This window comes from Tyto alba, unplaced genomic scaffold (assembly GCF_018691265.1).
Source record: "Tyto alba isolate M040663 unplaced genomic scaffold, T.alba_DEE_v4.0 Super-Scaffold_16, whole genome shotgun sequence".
Taxonomy (NCBI): Eukaryota; Metazoa; Chordata; class Aves; order Strigiformes; family Tytonidae; genus Tyto; species Tyto alba.
Window position 1 is genome coordinate 16,174,440 of NW_024881278.1, and position 22,729 is coordinate 16,197,168.

Genomic DNA, 22,729 nt, shown 5'->3' on the forward strand with positions numbered 1-22,729 from the left:
ATGTACTAAATTAAAAACATAAACAGAAATCATGTGCAAGTATAGCTGAGGTGTAAAAGCCAAGCACAAGAAAAAAAATGAGCATAACAAATGAAATAGTCTATGTTATGTAAATCAGCAAAGGAAGCAAAAGAAAAAACATCACAGCACGCAAAGAAAATATTAAAAAACAATACATGCTGGATTTTCCCAACAACTAATATGTATTTAAAATGAATACCGTCATTAAAACAAACAGCCAATCCGAGAGTAAGAAAAAAAAATACCAAAAAAAAAGGGGAAAAAAAAAAAAAGTGTGACTTTCTCTCTTGAGTCCTTGACAATGAACGGGTAAGGAATCCCAAATCCCCAGCTATGGTCTTTAGACAGTACCCCAGACTGGAAGCTGTCAAATTCAGGCATGTCCAGACTTCTTTATCTAGATGGTGAGTTACAACAAATAACCAGTAGCAGCAATAGTGACCTCCAGCCCACCCTTAGCAGTGACAACTGTTGGTTCTGTCCCGAGCTGGACACAGAAACAGTTTGGATACCACAAGAATGACATCCCTTACTGTCTGGAAATTCCAAATTGAGGTGTCTTACCTATCACATGACGTCTCATTTTAAGATGGAAATTAATCTGATTCAGTCTTAAGGAAGTGTAAGTCAGGAAAGCAGAAGTCATGGGAACCCGAGGACAATGTCAGCAGGTGACAGGGACTATCAATCTCCCTACCAGTAAGTAGAAATCCATCCTCAAAATGTTAAAAGGTCTTATGCAGATTTCAAATGGTCATCACTGAACTATTCCAAGTCTTATGGTGGGTCAGACAGCAATGCTATGTTATCTCTCCCACCATTGGCCTGCCAAGGATCCCTCACCCACCCACAGTTCTAAGTTGCTCCTTGCCTCTTCAGAGATGAGGGAAGCCACAGCACTGCAGGAGAGATGATCATATATCCCTTTATGCAATGTTCCGATACTTAAATTATCACAGGCTCACTGGGAACTTTGTTGGTAATCTTCTTCCTTAATTTACCAAACTAACCTTCCAATGCCAGTGAATGAGATGTGTTAAATACCATTTTTGTTTCACCAAGCAGCTAACAATCTATTCATCTTCTACCACCTCCCTACCACCCAACAGCTGACCTGAAATCAAGAAAAGCTTTCTACCCTTCCTCAAAAATTATATGGAAGTAAACTTAAGTCCAATATATGATAACCGTACCACCTGCCAATATACTTGACAGTCTCCCAGTTTGCTATCATCTTTTTTTCTGTTTGTCACCCACTGAGCTAGTCTTAGAAATATCTTCAATTAAATTAAGAAAATATAAGGAAAATGGCTCATGCACCATTAATGTTTCAGTTTATTATCATTTTAGTCTAATAGTGAAGCCCTATATTTAATTCAGCTTCTTCAGGTTAATAATTATTATGTGAAGGGAATGAAAACAAACAGATGGATACAGGAGTCTAGTTTGTCTCTTCTATGCTACTCCAGAAGGCTTGACATCACTTACTTTGAAAATAATTTTATTTAAACAGAATATTACACACCACTAGGAAATTGATTTAATGAGTAATGGTGAAAAAGCTTGTACACAATACCAAAATACAAAGTTTTACAAAAGGTCACACAAGAATAATAACAATAGCAATACTAACAATAATAATCATCAATATTACCTTGTAGTATTTAGAAGACATCAAATTTATTTTTGTATGAGTGCTATACTTCTGCAATCACTGGATAAGCAAGAATTGATTTCTTAAAATAAAAACTGCATTTAAAGGTCCTTTTTATCAGTCTACTTTGCTTTGTACAGGTTGAGAGATCAGATTTCTCTTAGTTTGTCTACATACACTGCTGTAGTCATACATTCTCTAATAATAATTATGTCTTCCATTGACTAATTCCAGCATCTATGTCAGATTGATCCTCATTGCTCACACCAACTTTCTGTAGATAAGATTTCTCTGGACTATGCAGTAGATGGAGCAAGAGTTTCATTGTGAAGTGCTTTCATAAATTTTCTTTGTTCAAGTGCATCTTATGTCCATCACTGGAAGAAAGAATTCCAAAAAGCATTTGGCCTTGTTCATTTAATATCAAATTAAGAAAAGCAAATTTGAGAAACTACTATACATAGGTTTGCCTGGTAAAGACTACTCAGAGACAATATTATTAGTATTTTCTGTATATATATATAATTGTATTGAATGATTACAATTGTTATTCCTTCTGGAGTCTGATCTTAAGGAAAAAATACTGTTTTAGTCCTTCACCAAGTAATGACATTTTCCTGATTTTTTTTTTTAAACCACTGGTAGACAGTCCTTACTGTAATAATTGCAGAGGGATGAAAATCTGATTACTGTTGAAAAAAAAAAATACTGAATAAAACCCCAAACGCTTTAAAGAATTCTATTACCTTCAATCAATAATATTATCTGGAAAAGAGATATGAGTAAATACATTACACATGTAATCCATTTGTAGAAAAAAACCATATCCTCCATAAGAGCTCAATATAGCATTTAACAGGCTAAGGTAATTTCCATGGCAAAAATCAGACTCTTTTAAACGCATGAGATTCCCTGAATTTGAGCTATGCCTCTGCTTATTTTAAGTAATGACAGAAACATCTAAGAATTAGAAAGATAGTTATATACAACTGAAGCCAAGCATGCACTCTCAAAAGGAATTTCAGATATTTACTGTTTAAGCACAAGTAAGTAATTTACACTGCTGCCACACATACTGCAGTATGCCCTACACTTCACCTCCCTAACTCTGCAATTCTCACACATTAAATTCTTCTTGTGTCTGAATTGGTGAAGAAAATCTCTCCCTACAAATAATATTATAGAATTGTATGTCCTTTCTAAGTCATCATTATAAAGCTTTGGTTACTCTCTGCTGTTGGAGTCAAGGCAGCACAGTAACTTTACTAAGGGGGGAGGGAAGGAAATGCAAAGTGAGGAAAATATAGTCTGATGAGCATTTAAAGTTGTAACAAGCCTTTTTGATAATAATTTCAAGAGCAGCCCCCAAAACAGAAACAACCCCCTCCAACACACCCACAGCAAAGCATTTCTTCACTCCCTCTAACTTTACAATTCACATTATTCCCATACTAAAATGCTCCTTGGAATTCATACAAAAGGATATTACTTGAAGGATAAACAGGAGCTACAACTTCGTAGCTTTAGTAAAGCTTTGTATTGGTTTTGCTTATGTCATTAAATGAGCAAAACTGGAAAAGGTCCCAGAAAGAGCGAGAAGCATAAGGAAGTTGGCAACAAGTATGCAAGCTCAAGCACAAAAGCACATCAGTAAGCAAAATGTGGGGGAAAACAAGGGGAGGATGGGGGATGTAAGAATGTGATAAGGTAGGAAATTACAGGTATTAAATGGCCAGCAACTTAATGAACACCAGTAAATGGAATCTCAGAAAGATGGATATTGGGAAGTATGCAAGGACAAGGCTGCTGTGATGGCAGGTTATAGATTATCACCATGTTTTAACTGAAATGGGTAAAATATTTGAGGGAATAAGTAAGAAAAATGATCTATGTGATAACCTTTAACATTAGGATTACAAATAAACGTCCTTTTCCCCTCTGAAGAAGGGGGTTGCTTGGAGACAAGTAAAACATGTTTTACACTACTTTTCTTTTACTTTCTTCCCAAGTATTGGGTTAAGATGGAAGAGATAAGAAGCGACAGTGGGGAAAGGAGGAAGCTGTGAGGAAAGCTTCCAAGAGAGCTGAAAATAGCACTCTATCTCAGTGACTAAGGCTGTGCCTCCATTTACAAGAAGGTGCCTGTTTTACTGCATGAGTAAGGCGTAGGTCCGCCTACATAAGCACGGCAGAGCAGAGGCACTACAGGTTTTACCACAAGGTTAGCCCTGGGCAGGAGCCTTTACAGCAAGCCCTGCTAGAGCCTAATCTCTCGAAATCTAATCTAGTCTCCAACCACATCTGTCTAATGAAAGATATCAGTTCACTCTAACAACCTTGCCTAATTTTGTCTCTGCTTGAGATTTTAAAAGTTATCATGCACGACTATTACTTTATAATACAAAAACAATTAAGACTTTGTCACCAGTAATACTATCATTATCTGATCTTGCCAAAGACTGCCATGGGCTATCCAGTAACTCTGTATGTTCAGCTATGTGAACACTGATGTACTACACAAGTGTTTTCACTAGAGGTGAAATAAAGTTCTGTCTCATTATTCAAGCTATCCGTATCACAACTATGTACGTTTAAAATACAGTTCAACGCTCCTTATGTTGAATCAATTCAAATATATTGTAAATTTGGATATCTTTCTCTGATATGATTAACATTTTTCTAGTTTTGTGAATTCTACAGGCCACATGTTTACCATAAAACAGGATTACTCTTCTACTGAGTGCCAACACACCACTAGGGTCATGGTGAACAAGGCAGACACTGATCTGAAGTCATGAATATGTTTCATTCTCTACTCAGTTTAAGTCAACTATGTTTATCAATCCTTACCTGAGAAATCATTTAGAACTATGAACACACTTATTAGGTTATTATACTTACTGGGCATTCAAAATAACTAAACAATTTAAAGAATGTTTTACTGCCTTTTTTTTTTTTTTTTGTAAGTGCTTCTTTAGATTGGGTATATGACTTGGAAATTAAAACAATGAATCTGGCTAAAGCTTACTGCAATCAAGAGTCCTCTTTCTGATATAACGCCATATATATTCTTTTAAAGAACGGAAGTGTGATGAAAAATAAGCTTTTTTTTTCAAAATACATTGTATTACTGTATTACGAAGGTAGGTTTCTGTAATGTGTCTTACATTTCTATAAAATGTTGCAAATGTGAAACAGTTTGCACACAAAGGGCCAGGAGTCATTGGTACTTATAAGTACTTAAATCTTGAACAGCACAGCAGAAGTCTTTACAAAATTCATCCTGATTGTAAATCACATTAATGCCAAACAAGTGAAGTGCAGATCTCTTCTCATTGAGACACACCCAGACTACACCTAGGGTGTCCCACAAGCATATAAGAACAGCAGGATAAAAGAAGGAAAATTACTTTTTCCATATACAACCACCAACAGAACACGAGGACTTGAAAGCACACAGACAGCGCATTCATTCAAGCAGAGCGCCAGCTTTCCATGATGATTTAAGTGATGTAAAGTGACTGTCAATCTGCTGTCCTGATAAGAATTTTAAAATAACATAATGATCTTCCATTCTACAGACAGGCACAGAAAATCTGTGCTTGAGTTTTACATAAATACACTCCGCTGATCAGTCATCACAGGCTAAGCAGTAGCACTGCTCCGTGAGTACGTCCGGTTCATTGCTTTAAAGGTTAACTGTAGCCCAGCTGAATTTAACTGTGCAGACACCTTACTATGACTGTGAACATATGTCTTTCAGCAGAAGTTGGTGTTTTCTTTAAAAGCATACATAAAGAAATCCTTGAGTAAATAATCATCTGGAAAAAAAACAAAACAAAACAACAAAAAAAACAACAAACAACAAAACAAAACCAAACACAATCAACTAAACATTTTTTTCAACTGCTACATCAGTTCAAAAAAAAAAAAAAGCAGAATTATGGTAAGCACAGAGAGTATTTTCCAATGCTTCTGCCTTAAACTATTTTGCCATGATAGCTATAACATGTTTGGACACTACTTAGAAAAAAATAAGATGAAACACAAACAGGGATACGTGCCTTAAGAACAAAGACCATCTTACCCTCTTCAAATTTTTAACCTTAGATTTGCTACAACACTCACCAAAACCGTCTAAGCTGCATCATCACATGTAGCTATGAAGTTTTAAACTGACATTAAGATCTCAGCAATCCTTTGATTGTACTATTTTACTAAGTTATTCACAGGAAAACAAAAAAATAAGGATAAATTTTCCTTCTTAGATGAAATGCAACTGGCTGAATTTAAAGCTCAGTTTAGCACTGAGCAGAGTGAACACACACACACACACAAAATCAGTTAATTTAGAAAGTGAAAAAAAGTAGAAAAATGTTAACAATTAAACAGGCTTGGTAGTTGATGTGGAGAAAGAGCTTATTACTAAAACTGAAATTCAGTTGCATTATATTCATTACACTGAATGATGTGAATGTTTCAATGGAGCTTTCCTGCTTTCATAGTTGTTTTCAAAAACATTCCACTGTGGAGAATATTTCTTCTTAATTTACCATTACCTAGAGAGGAGTAAACATTCAAGAATGAAGACACAGGAAAAAGAAAAAAAAAAAGGTTGAAGCTGCCAAAAGATAGTATCTACACAGAAGCAATAAAATGCTTTCTTTCTGATATCACAACATTTGAAAAGTTTGCTCAAACTCTCAAGTTGTTAGTAGGCCAATGTGTAAGAAATCTGTCTTACAGCTTTAGTTGCATTATAGATTTCTAGCTCCACATTAATAGTAAAATCATCTCTCCTTTTTACAGCATAGTTTCTCAGCGAATCTGACGTACTGGAAAATAGTGTTTAGAAGTTCTCTCTCAAACATCAGTAAGATATTAAGACTAGGTCTGTACTAAATTCTGAGAACAAGAAAAAAAAAACAACTCTACAAGTACAAATACAAATCACTGATCAGGAACATAATTTTACAGAAATCACTATCTTCACTTAAAAGAAAAATTAAATTATTACTTTTTCTGTGTTTAAACTATTGATATAAATTAGAAGTTATCAGGAGCTCTCTGCTAAACAACAGTAGTTGTGATGATAGAAACTCACCACATTTATAGTAGAAATACTAACTTCCGAATATAATTGGGTGCCATGGGGGGGGGGGGGGAAATCCTGTCTTTACTGATGATTAAAACATTGTAAGTGTAGAGTTAGAAATTTAAAAAGCTACATTACTATAAACAGTAAGTACGTGTTAACAGAAAAATATGATGGTAGAGACGCTACCGATAACAAGGCTCCATGGAACACGATCTCCTTGTTCTAGTTCAGCGTTTAACTCCACTGACCATGTAAGTACAGTTTTCAGAACACCAACCACAAACAATCTAACTTTGTTTACCTACGAACCTCAAAAACCCCATGAAGTATGAAATGAAACAAGTAGTAGAATCAAATTGTATTAACTCTTTCTGAACTTTAACACCATATACTCTTTTATGATGCCTAGAAAGAACACTGAAGCATGAAGCTGAATTTTCACATTTGTTCTAAAGTATTTCTCTTTTAATTTTCTGTCTGTAACTAAACATCTGTATCATGGAAGGTTCACTTTAAAAGGGATAACATACTTCGTAACATAATGAACCTTGCTCTCTCCCTGCATAATGTTCTAGCTAAACATGTGTTTTTCCCCACAACATAGGAGCTTGCTCAAGACCTGAACCAAAACAAGTCTGCATAGAGAAAACACCTACCTTCAAAATAAGATTAGAACATACCCTGTTCTTACCATTCAAACAAACATATGACCTAATGGTGTATTTACGATCAAGGAAAATAATTTTACAGGAAAAAACACAGGCATTCTCCACTCTGGATAAGAAAGATACAGCTGTACTCTTGAACCCATAAAGCTTGGAAACTAGGCCATTCTTCTGCTTAAGGCACTGAACGAAAGAATTCTTGTCAGACACTTTCTCCCACGCCCCCTGTCCAAATCAAAACCATGTGTTCTTGTTGTGCAAAAACAAATCCAGAAGAAAAAAAAAAAAAAAAAACAACAAAACAAACAAACAAAAACAACAAACCAGAAAGAAATTAAACATGGTATAATTATTATTATTCCAACCTGACCACTCCATCCTCTTACCTCTTGCTCTGTTGAATTAATTTTTTTTCCTCTTTAAAATGCAGCTGCCCAGTAGCTTCCCCTATCAGAAAATCATCCTTAACCACACCCACTTTAGCTGACATCCCAGACATCACTCTTCCCTCACTGGCCTGCAAAGGGGGTGTGTGTGTGTCAAAATTATAATTATTTGAATGATAATGAAGCAAATCACATGATCATAGGTCACTGTATTATCCTTCCTTAAAACTCCCTCTGCCATGACATCTCTTAATCATTCTCATATGGCACTGGCTAGGTAAAATAAACCACAATTCCCACATTCCTCCTCAACTCTGGTCAATGCTATTGTCTAGCACTCCTGCCTTGTTTGTTCCTTCCTCCACTGTAAACATGCAAGATCTCTGCAGCAGAATTAACCAACTTTTACATGTCTGAAAAGTACAAAGCAAAATAATACCTTAAAACTGCTAGATGGGTGGCACCACAATATAAATGGTAATGCCTTCACAAATAATAGTAATACCTTCAAAAGATTAAATTACCCTTACTATAGGGAAAAAAACAATGTATTCTTATGCCAGACTAAGAGGTACTTATGTCAGAAACAGCAAACTACAGCATTCTAACTTCTATTCATTTTACTATAGCAAGCAGTATACAGCCAATTATTGAATCTCCAAATCTTTTCTTATACAGAGTTCCCCAAAAATATTTAAGAAAATATTATTACCAACATATTTCTTTTATTTTGCCTTAATTCAGGAAAGCCATTCCCTAACTTAATGACATGATACAATACAATATGAAGGGGAAAACACGAGAGCCCCTCTTTCCTCAACTCAGTGAAAACAAAAGAGCTACTCTAGCTCAAAGCTTTTGATTCCTGACCCTCTCCTCTCCCAGCCTCAGCAGAGATGGGAAGCTCAGTTCACCCAAACTAAACCCGACTGCAAGCGTTTGAATGCACTGAAACATTACCTACCACAGACTACATAAAATGTATCAAGAGAAAGCTGTACAAAATCAAAACATGGGAAAATTATTACTCTTACTCCTCACTTGAAAAAAAAAAAATTCAGTAATAGGCATGAAAATAATCTTTACTGTACTGTCTCCACCCATTAATTTCCCCAAGTTTCCCAATAAACTATTTAATAAGTGTTTGACAATCATATTCTGTTTCCTTAAACATATTGTTCATGAAAGAGGAGTAACGGTTACAGTGAAAAGTATTTATGGACATATACTAGAACAGTTAAAAATAGCTCTGGGAGATGTAAAGATTAGCAAAAAGGAAAAGAAAAAAAGAGGTGTGAATTTCTCTAATGCAGACCTATCGGTTATACACATACCAACTGTTTCACAACCACTGTTTCCCTCCACCTGTTGTTTGTCCCTTGTTGGCAGTCCCTGTACCTTTCACTCCACTGTTCTGATAAGACCTTATCAAGTGGTCTGCTACATACCCTTATCTCTTCTAGACTATTTTCAAAGGACACTGTGGGATAAAAGGCACAAAGAATTATGGAAATATACAGCTTTTTCACCCATCCCACCTGGAACTCCCATAATTCCTCAAGGAATATATATTCCTATGATATGTGCTATATCACATTATTAGATTTTTTTTTTCTCCCCCCAAATGACAGAACACATGTTTGCATACTCATTGAGAAAAGCATAACTTTAAATTTTATTTTCTATTTTAAAGAGCATTGAAAGCAGCTGCCAAGAGACAGGGGGGGAGTGGTGGTAGGGTAGTTCCCCATGATTTCATGCAACGACCGCACGCCACGTGCAAAGCACAGCTGGACGCGTACGTAGGTTTGTATTCAGAACCATCAATCAACTCTCTCTGGGATACAGAGCTAGTCTGTCCCCTGAGAGTCACACAATAGACCAACATTGTCGAGATGGCCACGTGCATGAGACGGAGAAGAGCACCCTCCTGAAGATCACCATTAGCCACATAACTTGGGAGAGCTGCACTAATACAAGTACTCCAGAACTGGAAAGATGCACTACAAACATGGATTTATTTACCAGGCCCAAACTACTCATACTTATGCCGATTTAACCCCTCACTCTTTCCAATAACTTCTCCCTTTAGTTGCAACTTCTTACCACCTTAGCTCTTACTCAGAGCTTACTAGCTAAACTTTGTGCATCAACTCTTCCCCAGTCCATTAGTGTTTATTAGCAGGAGGAAGCACATTAAAAGTAAATTAAAAGTCTCACCTCACCCTGACAGAGTCCATTTTAAATCAAGGAATGCTGCTGTTCAGGAAGTCAGCAACCGACCTCCTCCTCCTCCATCCCACATTTGCCACTTCAGCAAAAGGTTTTACATAAGGGAGACCACGAATAGTAAAGAGGGCTTCCCGAGGCTCCCCGACAGGCAGAAGCAACAGCCTCCTTGGCTGAGATCTCTGCTCCAAAACCCAGACGACACCATCCTAATGACAGCACTAGAATTACTTTGTATAGATTTGGGAACATACTACTACATGGCTCCTTACTGTTTATCTGGCCGGAGGATCATATTCGTTAGCATTAGGTTACAGACTTATACTGAGATTTTCAGGAGCAAATGTACAATTTTTAGTATCTTGGTATCCTCTACAAACCTGGGTTTTTTAGATACCAAATGCACTCTCTGAAATAATAATAATCCTTACTTATCTCTAGGTGTCAAAACAGATCATTCCAAAGTAGCATATCATCCTCTAAATTAATTACTAACACTTTAATTGAAGTTTTCCTTCTATAGAAGTTGATGTTTGAGAATATTTCTATTTGTCTTGTGTAAATGTACTCTGCAAGTCTTATGTACTATATTACTGTATAGATGCATAAATATTTCCTATTCTTTCTTGTCATCCATCTCTCGTGTACATTTCTATATGCATTTGAAATGGAGACTCACAAGTAACATATATCACTCAAACCTGGACTCTGTAATTTAATTAAATCTAAACTTTCATTTTAAGGGCTTGCTTTCCTTTTGATACTAATAAAGAATTTATCAGTCCATGAAGAGTTAGGACAGACCAAATGCATTTACTTGCTTTAACTAGTAACTAGGCTGATATTGCTATGTCAATTAAACTTTCAATGAGCGACTGATAGTAAAAGGTCATTATAATAAGACACCAAGCTAGGGTTTCACTTCTTTAACTATATTATCTCACTTCTGTTACCTTTATCTTCCAAACCCTCTTCTCGTATTCTCTTTTCATTCCACATAATTCAGTAACCTATTCAGCAGACACTGCTGTTTCAGCTTGTACAGTAACAAACATTGTGAGCTCCTGCTGTTGGCCAGAACCTCTACAGATTGATGCAATACAAACAAGTATCTTCTTCAACCTATCTCAACCCACAAGGCCATCTTCCTTCACTTCTTATCAATCACTTTCCACCCAAGTAGGAGTTTGGTGTGACTTCATGAGTTAAATTTCGTATGAGTCCTTTTTCTCTCCTGCATCTTCTACCGCCTTTCTAAAGGAAACTAACTATATTCAGCACACATTCCAAACATACCTCTTAACATTGGTCCCCTCACCTAAGATGAAAATTGCACACCTCTCACACTACTGCCTCTTTAAATAATTACCACCTATGGACAGGACCAGATGTGGTCCAGGATTTTAAGATTTCTCAGGTACACCGTCTATTGTGACCAAGACTGGTTATTTTCTGCGGGAAGATCACCACATCGGAGAACAACACTATGCTTCTACTTCTTCAAGTCCGGGCGGAGCAGAGGAAGAGTGCAAAGATGTTTAAAGAGAGCACAAAGGAAGATACTAACAATCAACTCGTGAGGGACCAAGGACGCGACTATCCTCTCTCAGATGCAATACAAAGCAAAACAGAGGAAGGAATACAGCAACGGCAACGCCGGGGACCATCTTCGAGGGGCAAGCCAAACAAAGAGCAAGTACGGCTGAATCCCGGAAGGCAAGACGCGGCCGAGTGCCAGGCAGTTCGGAAGCCCACGAGTGGGAGCCCCGACCCAGGCAGAGAAGGATGCGTGCAGGCAGAGCAGCCCGGCTCGCAGCCCGCGGGGGCTGGAGGCCTCTCCCCGCCGGGGGACCGCGGCCAGCCGCCTCTGTGCGCCTGCAGCCGCCGGCTCCAGCCACGTACATATAAGGGCAGCCCGGCCCAGCCACGCGTGTCAGGGGCTGCCCAGCCGCCGGCTCCGCGGGAGGCCCGGGGCGACGTGGAGCCCGGCGCGCCGGACCCGCCCCGGCAGCGCCGCACCGAGGAGCCGGAGGTGCCGGCCCGGCCCGCCCCTCGGGCACCCGGCCTGGGCGGCAGGACGGGCCGGGCCGCCGCCAGGTGCCGGGGAGAGGGAGCGGCGGGCTGGGGAAGGGGCGCGGCGGCGGGAGGCCCGTCGCGGCACTCACGTTCTCCGTGTCCCGCTCGTTGACGGTGGGCAGCGGCGTCCGAGTGGACATCTTGTGGGCCGCGGCGGCGGCGCCGCGCCCAGCGCGCTGAGGGGAAGGCCGCCCGCTCTCCTAGGCCGCGGCGGAGGCCGCCGGCTGGCCCCGCCGGCAGCCGGGCGCGGGCGGCGGGGACGCGGGCCTCCTGCCGCGCTGCCGGCCCCGCTAGGCGCCCGGCGCCATGGCCTCGCCCTCCCGGCCGGCCGACCGACCCTCCGCCCGCCTCGCCGCCGCCGGGCTCCGCGCAGCTCGGCCGCCGGCTCCTCCTCTTCCCCGCTCAGGTGAGCGGCCGGCAGCGCAGGGGGGCCGCGGCGCCTCCTCGCAGCATCCGGCGGCGGCGGCAGCACCGACTCCTCCTCCTCCTCCTCCTGCCGCCGCTACCCCGCGCTCCCTTCCTCCTCTCTCTTCTTCTTCTTCTCCTCTTCCTCCTCCCCCTCCTCCCCGCCCCGCCGCGCTGGGCCCGGCCCAGCCGCCGCCGCGCCGCAGGAAGCGCCGGGCGGTGCGGGCGGGCGCGGCAAACGCGGGCGGGCGGGCGGGCAACCTCCAGCCGGCGCCGCCGCCGTCCGCTCCCGCCGCGACAGCCGTCACGGGTGGCGCCGCGCCGGGCCCCGCCGCCGCCGTGGGGGCCGGCCGGGAGGGGCGCGCCGGGCCCGAGGTGAAGTGAGCCGGGGCAGGTGTGCTGCTTCGTTTAAGGGAGGCCGAGGGGATGGAGGGGCGCGGGAAGGGGGCCCACGGGCGCCCCGCGGCCCCCTGCAGCTTGGCGAGTGGGTTGCTGCGGGGACTCGCCCTTTACCAGCGGTCGGCTTTTTCGAAGGGCAGCCCTGCCCGCCTCCCGCGCGGGGCTCCGAGCCCCAGGCACAGGCTTTATGGAGGCTCGTAAAACCCTGTGTCAGCATCTGCGTAAATCAAGGCGTTTATTCGCGCGCCGGGGCCCGCCGGCCTCCTTTACCCACTGGAAGCTGAAATCGGATCGACGGGACCCTCTGCAACGCATCCCTCCGCTCGTGTCCCACCGGCACACCGTCCTCAAACGCTTCACCGATGACCTCATGTACTTAAAATTAGAACCATACACACATTTTTGTCTTTGAGGAGTTACTAGTGTTTATGTGACAGCAGCTTTTGCTATAAAGCCAGAAAAACCTTTCACCAAATTCTAAAAATAATCTGCAAAAATAAGAAAAACAACCTCCTCTGCACTGAAAAAAAAAAAAGAAAAACACAAAACAAAACAAAAACGCAATGTGCCTGAATTTCCATTGCAGTATTTTTACAGATTTTTGTAGCTGAGGCTGTAAACATCTTCATAAATGCTGTAAACACAATCCTTGTTCTGAAAGCCCTTCCTTACGAAAAGTACTTTGGAAGGCACTTGATGGGTTGTGTGTATGTCTCCTGGAAGCCCTTCTGTGCTTGTGATAGGGCACAGATTGTTATTTATTATCTATATTTATAGGTAATACATATATATGCATCTGTATCTATAAGTAAACACACTAAATAGAGTATATTTATTTAGTTCTGTCTGTGTTAGTTCTGATGTGATTCAAGAGGTGCCCCTGGCTCCTCAGCACTGGTCAGCCAACAGTGGAGTTTTCCAGATGCTTGGGAAAACAGCTTTTCCTCTGCAGCTGATGCAGGCACAGGCAGAGAACATCCCCACGTTATATGAGCAGAGTGACTGGGTTTGCGCTTTGCACATTCAGCATCATGTTTCTCTGGGCACGCGTGATTTGTCTGTCTGGAATGGCAGAGGTTCCCAGCTAGTCCTCAGCCCAAAGCCTCCTAAATCCTTGCAGGGGCCTCTGAGCTCCATCTCACTCCTCACAGAGCTGGCACTGCTGACCGCCAGGGAAATTTCAGGGTCCTTCATTTTTCTGGGAACAAAATAATCTAAGATTGGGTTTACTTGGGATAAACAGCCACAGTCTAGCCAGCATGCCAAAACAAGTTTGTTGACAAACTGGATATTAACCCAGTTTGGTTGCTTAGCTCATCAAAATGCATTCACTTTTATCCCAAATAAGAGCAAGGCTGTGTCTAGGGCTCTGTGTGGGGCCTGACTCTGCAACCCTTACTTGGTCAAAACTCCCACTGATGCAAGCCCATGGTGGTGTGGATTTGTGTACATGCTTGTGGTCGGAGAAGAAAGGAGTGTAAGCTCAAACATCTTCTAAATGTGTTTAATGGCACCACTGACTAAGGGAAAGCTTAGAAAGACTTCCTGCCTTAAAGTTTGAATATGTTTTGGTCAGTAATTCATAGGAAAATGTTGGCTCATCAGAAATTAAAAGTGTAATAATGTAATAATTCTTGTTATCTGAAGATCTGCTTTGCAGTTGTTTTGGCCATGGTTGCTACTGTTATCTTCTTCCACGTTAATAAGGTCACTCATTCATTTAATAGCTTTGTTTAATTTTGTTTGGTTATTACTGCAGGCCTCTTGTCTCCCACGAGTGAGAAGATGCAGGGGCAATGAGTGAGGAGCTGCGTGGAGGAGAAGGTGAGCACAGAGATGGTCCCGTCATCCCCCAGACACTCTCCTCAGAGACAAACCAGCAGATGGGCAATGGGCTGAGCGCAGCAATCTCCTGGAAGAAGGATGCTCCACACTGTGCGAGACCTGCACTAAAATCTTCAGGAGGTTATTGATGCTTCAGGCGACATTAAGTCCTGCTTGGTGCCCAGGGTGAGTCGCAGAGCACAAGCAGAGCTTGGACAGTGGCAGCAGCGCAGCCCCTGGGGCTGCGGAGGGGTGCAAACAGCAGCCTGTGAGGGGGAGGCTGTCATTTAAGGAAGGCAGGAGCCGGCAGGAGTGTTTTGCTTGGGATCCATGTTTTGAGGAGCTGGAGGGAGCCTTGGCTCCTCACATCAGAAGTGAAAAGGACAGACTCGTGTCAGTAGAAAGCTCTGGGTAGTGGTTGTGATCTTTTGCCCTGAACTGAGAAACTCGCACAGGCCCCTGCTCCAGCCTGAGCAAGTACCTGGTTTTGTTGCTGGCTGGTTGTTCGGGCAAAGAGAGAGGATGCAGAGCGTAAGAGTTAAGCCCTTACACCATTATTATTCTGAAAAGCACTCATTCTCTGCATTTTTGCCAGAAATGACATGTTTATTTATGACTAGACAACTTCGTTTAGTGAGGAAAGTAAGGTGTCAGTCAGCTTTGTAGGCACTTGTCCCTCCCAAGAGGAGCTCCAGCAGTGAGTCAGCTGCAGCTTCCCGGCACACAGGCGGAACGGACTTGTTGCTTTGTGCCTTGTAGAAGCCAAGCCCGTGTGCCTCCTCCTCCATGAAGCCAGCTGGCTGGTGCTTAGGCCTGTTTTTGTTTGCAGGGATGTGCTGGATGGGAGCAGTGCAGCCAGGCGAGCACAGAAACCCCAGTCCCTCCAGCCCGGTTTCCCGGCTCCAGCGCTCCCTCCAGACCCACCTCGGATGGTCTGTGGTTCGTTTAGTGACTGGCTTGAACTTCAGGCCCGAAAGGGTGGAGGTTCCACCACCTTAACAGTAACCAAATCCCATCCACAACTGTAGTAGCAATTTTAGACACTGTCTTGAATGAAACCTTTTCCCACAATTTTCAAATCTAATTCTCAACAGTGAAAGTGTTCAGAAATAATGCAGGAGCAGGTGACCACTGAGATGTGACTAAAATAAAGGAAAGTCTTGGTCTTTATTGCCTTTCATTGCACCAGGACGTCTACTATATTGTGAAAAATTAAATGGAAGGCCTGGCAAATATGTAAGAGTAATATACCTCCAGCTGCACCTAACAAGACTGTAATAGCATTAAGGACTCCTGAGGTCATTACAAACTGCAGATCCAGGGATCCATAGATATTTACTTTCATGAGGGACACAGGACAAAATTATATGTACTTTGACTATATGTAGACTTTGTAAATAAATAATTAGTTACAGTCAAGATTCTGACTTTGACATAAGAATCATTAGGAAGTACAGTCTTTGTGAAAAGTTAAACAACATATGATTTGCCCCAAATACTTTAAGCCTCCAAACAATGAGGATTTTTTTTTTCCACTTTAATAGAAACGCATACCTCTTGTGAATACTCTCATCATGTATATGCAAACAAAGGTTTAAATACATTTAATGGGCCAGAATTTGTCTCAAGGTCAGTTGTACCGAAATTTGTCCCTAAATATACTTGTGTCTTCACTGTTTCTGGGTAACTGAAGACTTTTATAGTTTCAATGATGTTGTGAGGGACTGCCATAAGAATGTCCATGCAAGAACTTCATATGAAAACAGTAAATAAAAGCAGCATTTGTCACTGACCAGCCTGGATCTCTGGGAGGAGTATAATAAAATCATAGCACAGCTTTGTAGTTACAGAGTTTTCTTCCACATCAGCAAGGCCTCCAAACCAGTATCAGCAAACCTATTTCACAGAAGGAAGACCACCTGTTAAACATGTGGGTTGCCAATGGTCTGAAGAAGCTAGTAAGGACATTTGCTTGCTGGTCCCTGGGCATGCCTCCAATGGCTTGAAAATACAGAAGAGCATTATAAATTGGTGTTACGTTACTAAAGATCTCGGTACTGGCTCTTAGTATTTATTGCTAAAAATAACTGGGTTTGATTATTTCCTTCAGCTCCGATATCTCGTCTCTCAATTTGACGCCCCCAGTTGCTACAGCCACAGCCAACTTCTTCCCACATCTGAAGAGTTTCAAAAAGGAAACTAGCAAGCCACTGTAGCGCTGAGGTAGAACCACAGTGAAACCTGAGGCAATAGCAACTGCATGAATCTCAGCCCTTGTTTTCATTTGCTGCACTCTTTTTTTGACTGTTGTGGCTTTCAGTAATGGTTTCAGACTCGCTTTTTAAAAATCTCATTTTCTTTCTTTCCTTTTTGTAACTTGAGTTTAGATTAAGTATATTGGCAGAGAAGGGGAGGCTTGAATAATTTTAATGCATCAGCACTGACATATTTTTTGATATTAATTTTCTTGGAAATATTAACATTCTTAGAAAAAACTATGTATCAGAGAGTAATAAAACATAGCATAGTATGTTGGAAATATCTGTAACATAATGCAATATCTTGATATCCCTTTTATCTGAAAATATTTACTTATTATGAAAGCACGTTAAAGAGTGAAATAACTATTTAAAGCAGGTACTTACACGATTCCTATCACAGCTGTGTCTGAGCTATCACATAAGATGTAACACATTACTGCATTAGACCTGGGAAGCTTCCCTAGCAGTTGCTCAGCTGTAGATCTGAGGAGCAGAGGGACTAAATGGTCTGTCCAGGAACAGAGAGGAAGCCAGGGACAAAGGAGACAGCAGACTCTCTGTAAGTAGTCCTCTGGGTACAGATTTAAAACCAGGTTTAGATAACCCCAAGAGATGGAGCAGGATGGCAGAAGGCCTGCAACAAGATGCCTGGTGATTTGCCATTGATCTTCAGAAGGCCATCAGAGACCAGAAGTGGGGGAAGAGTTGGGAAAGGCAATTAACCTAAGTGGTCACAGATGTTCTCACTCTACATCTGCCCTCTGCAGAGTTCAGTGGTGTGGTTTCTGTGGAAACAGAAACTCTGTGTTAAATGGAGCTGCTATCCCTGGCAGGATCTAATTTTTCCAGATGTATTCTGCAGTAGCACAACACGAGCTTGTTGACGCAGAAAGGTGCAAAGATATCCTGCAGCAGCATTGCATATTCTGATCCAAGTTAGAACAGCTTTTGATCCAGGAATAATTTTAAGTTTTGATATGAGTTGATCCAATAAACGATTCTGTAACAGGGAAGTCTCTAACTGTTCCAAAGACCCTATGTAATCCTCGGTGAGTGCAGGGTCAGTTCCAGTAGTCTTTCCCCCTTTTTAAGGAAAGAAAGATGTGAGCTAAACTCCTGACTGCTACATTTAAGTGTGTGTGTCTGTGTGAGTGAATATTTTTTTTACTTATTTAGGACAACTTTTATTTCATATTTTTATAATATTTCATTTGGTTAAGTTTTTTGTTGAGTGGACTGGGTTTCCTTTTTTACTGAGTCATTCTACCACTTCAGAGGCTTAAAATTGCTTGGGATGTTGGGTACTTGTTTGTTGGTTTTTTTTTTTTTCATCTCCCCCCCCCCTCCCCCCCCCCCCAAATCAGTCTCCCTGTTTTGTTTTTTTTTTTTTTCTGCTGACTACACTGAACTGACAGAATAGCCTTAAAGATAATTGAACAAATGATAGGATAGAATAAAATGTTGGAACGGAAGAAATGACACAGGCATTCCTGGGCTTTTTAACAGTTAAACCACAATGGCCTGTTCAAATGAATGGATTACTCCCACAAGAGAAAGTAAATTTTATCCCTCACAGAATTTGTATGTGGAACAAAATGGTAAACAACTGCTTACTGCCATGAGTTGTACTGACCACATCTTACAGCAGACTGAAGACTAAGCTGAAATCTGTCCTGCCTTCTCTGAGGTTATCAGGAGCAAAGAAAGGCCATCTGGACCTCCTGTAACAGCCTCTGAGCTGGAGCTGGCAATAACCTTGGCTGCAGTAGCTTCAGCAGTGGATTTAAAAGAGCATGGATTCTAGAGGTCTCCTTTAAAGAGACCTAAGAGCATGTTAAATGACCAGATGAGAATGGTAGGCAGCAAGGTTCACTTTACATTGACCAAATGACTGCACAAAACAACACCCCGAAGTCAGGCACAGGGATAGGAAAGAGGACCTTACTCTGAGTTACCTGGTCGCCCCTGAGATGTGGTAACTGACTGTATGGGGCTGTAGACTGCCACCAGTACCATCATCTTGGAAAACCACATTGTCTTGCTTTCCCAGCCTATGAAGGGAGGATGCCTGGAAAAAGATAAGAGAACATGGCAAACAAGAAAAGAAGCATTTTACTTTTTAAGTTAGCTGGAGAAATAAGAAAAAATGTCAACCCGATTTTCAGAATGAGCTAAAAATAAACCAAAGGGTTTATTTTTAGATGTACCAAGCTATTCAATAACAGTTTAGCTTTATGGTATGTAGGAATAGGATCCAGATTCTGATGGTTACATTGCTGGAAGTTTTCCATTGGCTTCAAAGATAATTAGTAGTTTCACCAAAGTAATTTGATCAGAATTTGGCCATAGATCTATTGTTCCTTGATGTGATGCACTTACACATAAGATTTAGTGGAAAAATAATTACTAAAAAAAAAAATAGAAGCAACATACTGAACTACTTCACAGCTTTTTTGAGGTTTAAATAATTTTAAGTGTTTTGAGAATGAACAGTGCTATATGGATGCAAAGCATTATTATGCATTATATAAATGCATAATATCAGGCATGCTATTTTCATCTTTGCCCACAGCACAATAATGACGTATCTGCAGTGGGATGAAATGCAAAACTATATGTAATAAAGGTTATAGATTGTGTTTGTATTTCATGTTGTTAGGTGATATGCTGCTTCTGATATCTAGGTCACTGTTCAAAACTGTCAGGGGTTAACCATGGCCAGGCATTCCTACCTGACACCTGGTATGCTTCCACTGCTAGAGAAAAAGTTGTTCCCTTCTGTAACTCATCAACTTAGTTTAGAGCCAGTGAAAATGCTCTGTAATCATGCCAGCGTTTACAGGGGTGGAAGAAAATGCCAGTCTTTATTCTGGGATAACCTATTCAAAGCTCAGCTAAGCAGTGTTGGTGATAGTGATGTAAAATGATTTAAGGATGTATAGCTAAAATACTGTAAAGACCAGCGCCTTTTAGGAACACTAAGAAGATAGCTAATATATCTGAGAATAATTATAGTAAGCTAATGGTTTATTTAAGATAATAGTTCCTCTTTTTACAGAGATCTGATATGGTTGCCATAAAGTATGGGACAGAAGATCTCACTCGAGTACCAAAACATTTTCCAGTATGGTTTGCAAGTCCATTTTTGAGAATGCCAAAGTTTATTTCAGTTGCAAAACTGAAATAAATATACAGATTTTTCAAGTTAGATTTGTGTCTCAAGCCTAGCTTTTGCCACTGCTCCTGTATTGCCAATATTTGCCCCACAGATGTACACTGAAAATCCACTGGATCAAATCTTAAGGCCTTCTGGCCAGTTTTTATTGAGCCCTTACTACAAACAGAACTTGCAGTAGTTCAAATCCTGATGGATAAAAAGCAGCTGAGCACGCACCCTTCCCTCTGATTTCCATAGCAGTTGTTGCTGAGTAAGGGCTGGATGCGTCTCCTGCTCCTTCATCAAGGCTGTTGACATGAACAAGTGGGAGGAAGATCAAGCTCCGGCGAGGACGGACTTCAGGAGCCTGGTCCATTTCTCTTTCACACCGATGGGAGTGCCAGAGCACACTTCCCTGCCTAATCAGTCTCAACGCAGCCTTGCACAACTCGGCCTGTTTTAAGCTTTTAACCAGGGTGTAGGAGTTCAGAAAAAAACACCTCCCTTCCCCCAAGAAAAATTTAATTGCAAAGATTTGTTTTGATGTAGCATGTATAGTAAACTTGAATCACTGAAAGTGAACCACACAATTGTGCGAGTAAATTTTCTTTCTCTAATTTTCATTCCTAGTTAGCTATTCATTTTATTTATCTCCTAGAGAAAATGCACTAGAGACTGGATCTGACTCCCACTGAGGCTCATGGTGGAGCAACCAAGGCCATAATCCCCAGGGCTATAAGACAGCTCCTCTCTGTTGACTTCTCCAGGGCTATCCCAGTATATACCAGAAGACAATCTGGTCCCTATCAGCATTAATGCAGACAGTCCTCTGTGTGACTCATCCTATGGGCCAAAGCAAGTGTTAATGCATAGTAATAATATCAAAATAGTGCATGGTGATAGGTTCCACTCTCATTGTAATTGTATTACTAATTATAAGTGCTATTTAGTCTTTATAACACCTATTTGTTTTAATACTCTGAGAGAGATCAGGAGCCTAGTGCATTTAAGGCGTCATACAAACAAAAGCCTTGTAGTTACAGCATAATCTGTGCTAAAAGCCATGTGTATAACCAACTTCAGTGTCAAGATCATGGTCCTTGCAAGCTCTCTGGACATCTGGTGCAGCCAACACAGAAGCTTCAAATTTGTTCTCCTGTCGACAAGCTCAGAATATGGATCTTGGTTATTATTATTACCAGTGCGTAGCATGCCAAGAAGTGGAGGAAAAATGGAAGAGCAGTCTAAAATTTAAATTATGCAATAAATGTGCATAGTAAATAGCAGGGCGAGAATGGAATACCAAGGGAAAAAGCCAAAAAAAACGATTGTTCAGTTTAGGTAAGATGGCTCAACAAAATTGACTAATATTTAACAGTCACGTACTCACTGTGGAGTCATTTATTGTGACCAGCAATAAGAACACTAATGAATGGCTAGAGAAATGTACTGATTGGGGCCCTTAATATAGATTCAAAACAATGCCTCCAATGAATATGAGAATTCTTTGACAAGATGAAAAGAAATATAATTCTATCCTTTGTACTTGTACAGCCTCTTTTACCATGTCACCTGATCATCTTTCTCATAATAGTCCTTATATCCCATGCAATTGGGAAGCTTCATAACAGGTCCCCAGCAGAAGACATCCCTGGGAGTGGGGCAGGCTGCCAGGGATGGCACAGTCGGGACAGGTTGTCCTAGCCCCAGTGGCTGAGCTCTACCTCCTACTAGCACAACTGCTGGCACCATCACCTAGAAGAAGCTCCCCAAGCCTTCCCCATCCCATCCCATCCCATCCCATCCCATCCCATCCCATCCCATCCCATCCCATCCCATCCCATCCCATCCCATCCCATCCTCTTCGCCCTTGTTCTTAGTTTCTCTGCAGCAGGACTATGCCACGATCTCAGCCTTCTTTCCCTCTATTCCCAGCAGCATGGGAGATAGACAAGTCTGGGACTGATGATTTTCAGGAGAAAGGGAAGAGCCATTGCTTTTTGGAGAAGGAAAGAAAGTAAACTCTTACTCTTTCTATCTCCCATTTGCATTTCACTGATTTTACTAGTCCTCCTCCCTTCAGATCTGCTCAGCGCAACTACAAGATTCACTTTTATCTATCTATCTTGGGATTCCTGGTAAATCTTATGCCCTTCACACTAATTGGAACAGAAGCATGGAAAGAATAAATTAGGCTATCCAGAAAGTCTACAGAAGAGAGAGACCCAAAAAATGAATCTTCTCACATACAGGCTGTTACCCTAGCTACTGAGATTTTCTTTTTGTGGAACCATACTTTCTACATGTTAATCCAGGCTTCTCCTTTCTTTTTCTCATATTTTTGGGTCTTGAGTTCAGTAAGAATGTGGTCTTGCTTCCTCTGACAATGTCGATCAACAGAATTTGACTTAAAAGCATATCTAGGTAGCAAGAAAGTTTGCAAATATTTGTGCAAATGTTCATCCAGTTCATAAACTACATGATTTGACCATCTTGAAGTCTTCCTATGGGCTGGAGAGTCATGCAGACAGGAATTACAAACGGTGCTGTCTGA

The 22,729-nt window shown here is 41.4% G+C and overlaps 1 protein-coding gene and 1 long non-coding RNA gene across 7 annotated transcripts in view; one reads left to right on the forward strand and one right to left on the reverse strand.

Annotated features, from left to right (window-relative positions):
• The window catches only part of MARK1 (microtubule affinity regulating kinase 1), a 59,927-nt gene extending 47,254 nt beyond the window's left edge, over positions 1-12,673 (reverse strand). For all 6 annotated transcript variants that reach the window (XM_032989143.2, XM_032989141.2, XM_032989140.2 and 3 more), the window contains exon 1: positions 12,219-12,673. In XM_032989143.2, the coding sequence (XP_032845034.2) occupies positions 12,219-12,269 (51 nt within the window). In that variant the 5' untranslated portion in view covers positions 12,270-12,673. The remainder of the gene's footprint in view (positions 1-12,218) is intronic.
• LOC116960764 lies at positions 12,481-16,593 on the forward strand. Its single transcript, XR_004406562.2, has 2 exons — positions 12,481-12,535; positions 14,693-16,593. It is a non-coding gene; the product is annotated as an uncharacterized LOC116960764 (long non-coding RNA).
• Positions 16,594-22,729: the final 6,136 nt, after the last annotated feature.